This window comes from Silene latifolia, chromosome 8, assembly GCF_048544455.1.
Source record: "Silene latifolia isolate original U9 population chromosome 8, ASM4854445v1, whole genome shotgun sequence".
Taxonomy (NCBI): Eukaryota; Viridiplantae; Streptophyta; class Magnoliopsida; order Caryophyllales; family Caryophyllaceae; genus Silene; species Silene latifolia.
The window spans coordinates 100,142,322-100,144,613 of record NC_133533.1 but is presented as its reverse complement, the minus strand read 5'-3'; the positions used below and the strand labels follow the sequence as shown (position 1 = coordinate 100,144,613).

Sequence of the window (2,292 nt, the reverse complement as noted above, 5' to 3'; positions counted from 1 at the left end):
AATATCGAAATATACATTCTTGTTACCACGTTAGGAGAACAATGTTACCATCGCAGTAATGGTCACAAACAGTTGATAATTGATTACATTTTATAGTACCCACAACTTCACTAAACAGTTCACCAAGTAAAAAATGCGCACAAATAGTTTAATTCTATATGTTACCATTCTCAGTTATATGTTCATTAATAATGACTAATTAAACTAAGTACTTATATCCAAAAATAGTAACAAAGTGTCCAAATTTATAAACATAATGAATCGTATTAAACTAAGTTGAAATGTAATAGGATATGGAACAAATCAAAATTAAAACAGCAAAAAAAATTCGTAAAAATGAAAAAATCAAAAGATTAACAAAAATTAACAACAAATCCTATTATAGCTCCTATGCACATTCAAGCAAAAATTTCAACTATAATCGACAAAAAATGAACAACAAACCCTAAAATAGCCCCAAAATAACAACATATAAACTAAAATAAAAAGTTGAATTTTGAATTGAAAATACCTTTGTTGGACTCTACACTTGCATGCATCGTTTTTCTATTATTATTATTATTATTATTATTATTATTATATATATATTTTTTTTTTTTTGCAAGAAAGTTATTTCTCATATATTCCAAAAGAAATCGGATTACATGAGTTTCCTTACAAGTATATATCCCCTATACAAAATGTACAAATCCTCTCCCGTATCAAAAGACTATACAAAAGAATATGTCAATTGTTCAATGCCTCAATCACATCTATATACACTTGTTCAGATACCACATGTAGAAGGAGCGTGCTTACTGTAAATTGAATGTTGCTCAATAAAACCTGGTGAGTCCTCTCCCGCCCTTCAAAAATGCGCAAGTTCCTCTCATGCCAGATTTCAGAAACAAGGCAACCCAAACTACAACTAATCCACTTGTTCCGCCAGTGCTTCCTCCTAGCACGTTTGTGAGTCCAAAGTAGTAAATCCTGCAACTGTATAGTACCAGTATTCATCCGAGTCCAAGCTTTAATACATCCAAGGAGGGTACTAGTGAATGGACATTTGAAGAAGAGATGAGCAGTGGATTCCTCAGCTTGTTTACACAGGCAGCATCGATTAACTAGATACATGCCTCTGTGAGTTAACTTGTCAATAGTGGCCAATCTACCTTCAACTGCCAACATTGTTATAATGCGATGCCTGGGAACCATTGTTCCTCTATGAATGGCCCTGAACACAGGCTTGACAGGATACTTATGCCGGATATTGTCATAAGCCTTGGTGATGGAGAAACATCCCCTTACTGTACAATGCTGGAGTAGAAGTTTTACTGCCTGAATGCTTCCCAGCTGCTCAACGCATTCAGTCCTAACTCTGAGAAGCCCTCTCAGACTTTCAGGATAATGTGCCTTAGCTTCAAGTTCCCAAACAGAGCAGGAGGTAAGGAAATATTTACTAACCCAGGAAGTCCAAATTGCCCCTGCATTCTTATCAAGAGTCCAAAGCCATTTAAGGAGAACAGTTCTGTTCCAGTCAGTTAGTTCTTTAACCTGAAAACCTCCCTCCTCCCAGGGAGCACAAATGCTTTTCCAACTTTTAAACACATGAGTCTTGTGCTGTCCCCAGAAAATGCCTTTGCTAAGATGAGAGTTGTGCTTACAAACTTGTTTAGGAAGGAGTAGACTCATACACCAGAAGTGAGTCAAGCCAAACACTACGAGTTCGGAACACTGAAGCTTGCACTCGCATAGGACAAGCACTTAGAAGAAATATTAGTGGATAGCTTCTGAATCTTAAGAATAAGGCCATCATACATGTCCACAGTAAGCCTAGAAGAATTAATAGGGATTCCCAGGTATCTAAATGGGAATTTTCCTTCTTTTAAACCCACAGTTGTAAGGATGAGTGACTTAACATTACTGGCCACTCCTCCAAGGTAAGCTTCAGTTTTGTCTAAATTTGCTCTAAGGCCAGACCAACTGGAAAAACTATCCAGCGTATCCATAGCTGCCTGAACAGAGGGCAAATCACCACGAGTGAAGATCATTAGGTCATCTGCAAAGACCAAATGGGTCAGGCCAAGTCTTGAGCATTGTGGATGGTAAGAAACATTAGGCTTCTGACAAATCTTCCTCAAACCCCGAGAGAGAATCTCCACGCTAAGAACAAACAAGAAAGGGGAAAGTGGGTCTCCCTGTCTTACTCCACTTCTGCCTTTGAAAAAACCATGGTGTGAGCCATTCACCTTGAGTGTAAACCAGGATCCAGTTACACAACCCATTACCCACTTGATGAAAAGAGGAGGAAAG

General features: G+C 37.8%; 1 protein-coding gene across 1 annotated transcript; it reads right to left on the bottom strand.

Moving 5' to 3' along the window:
• Positions 1–726: 726 nt before the first annotated feature.
• On the bottom strand, positions 727–1,671 carry LOC141595584 (uncharacterized). The gene has a single exon (XM_074415551.1). It carries the CDS (start codon positions 1,669–1,671, stop codon positions 727–729), a length of 945 nt encoding a protein of 314 aa, XP_074271652.1.
• Between the last annotated feature and the right edge of the window lie 621 nt (positions 1,672–2,292).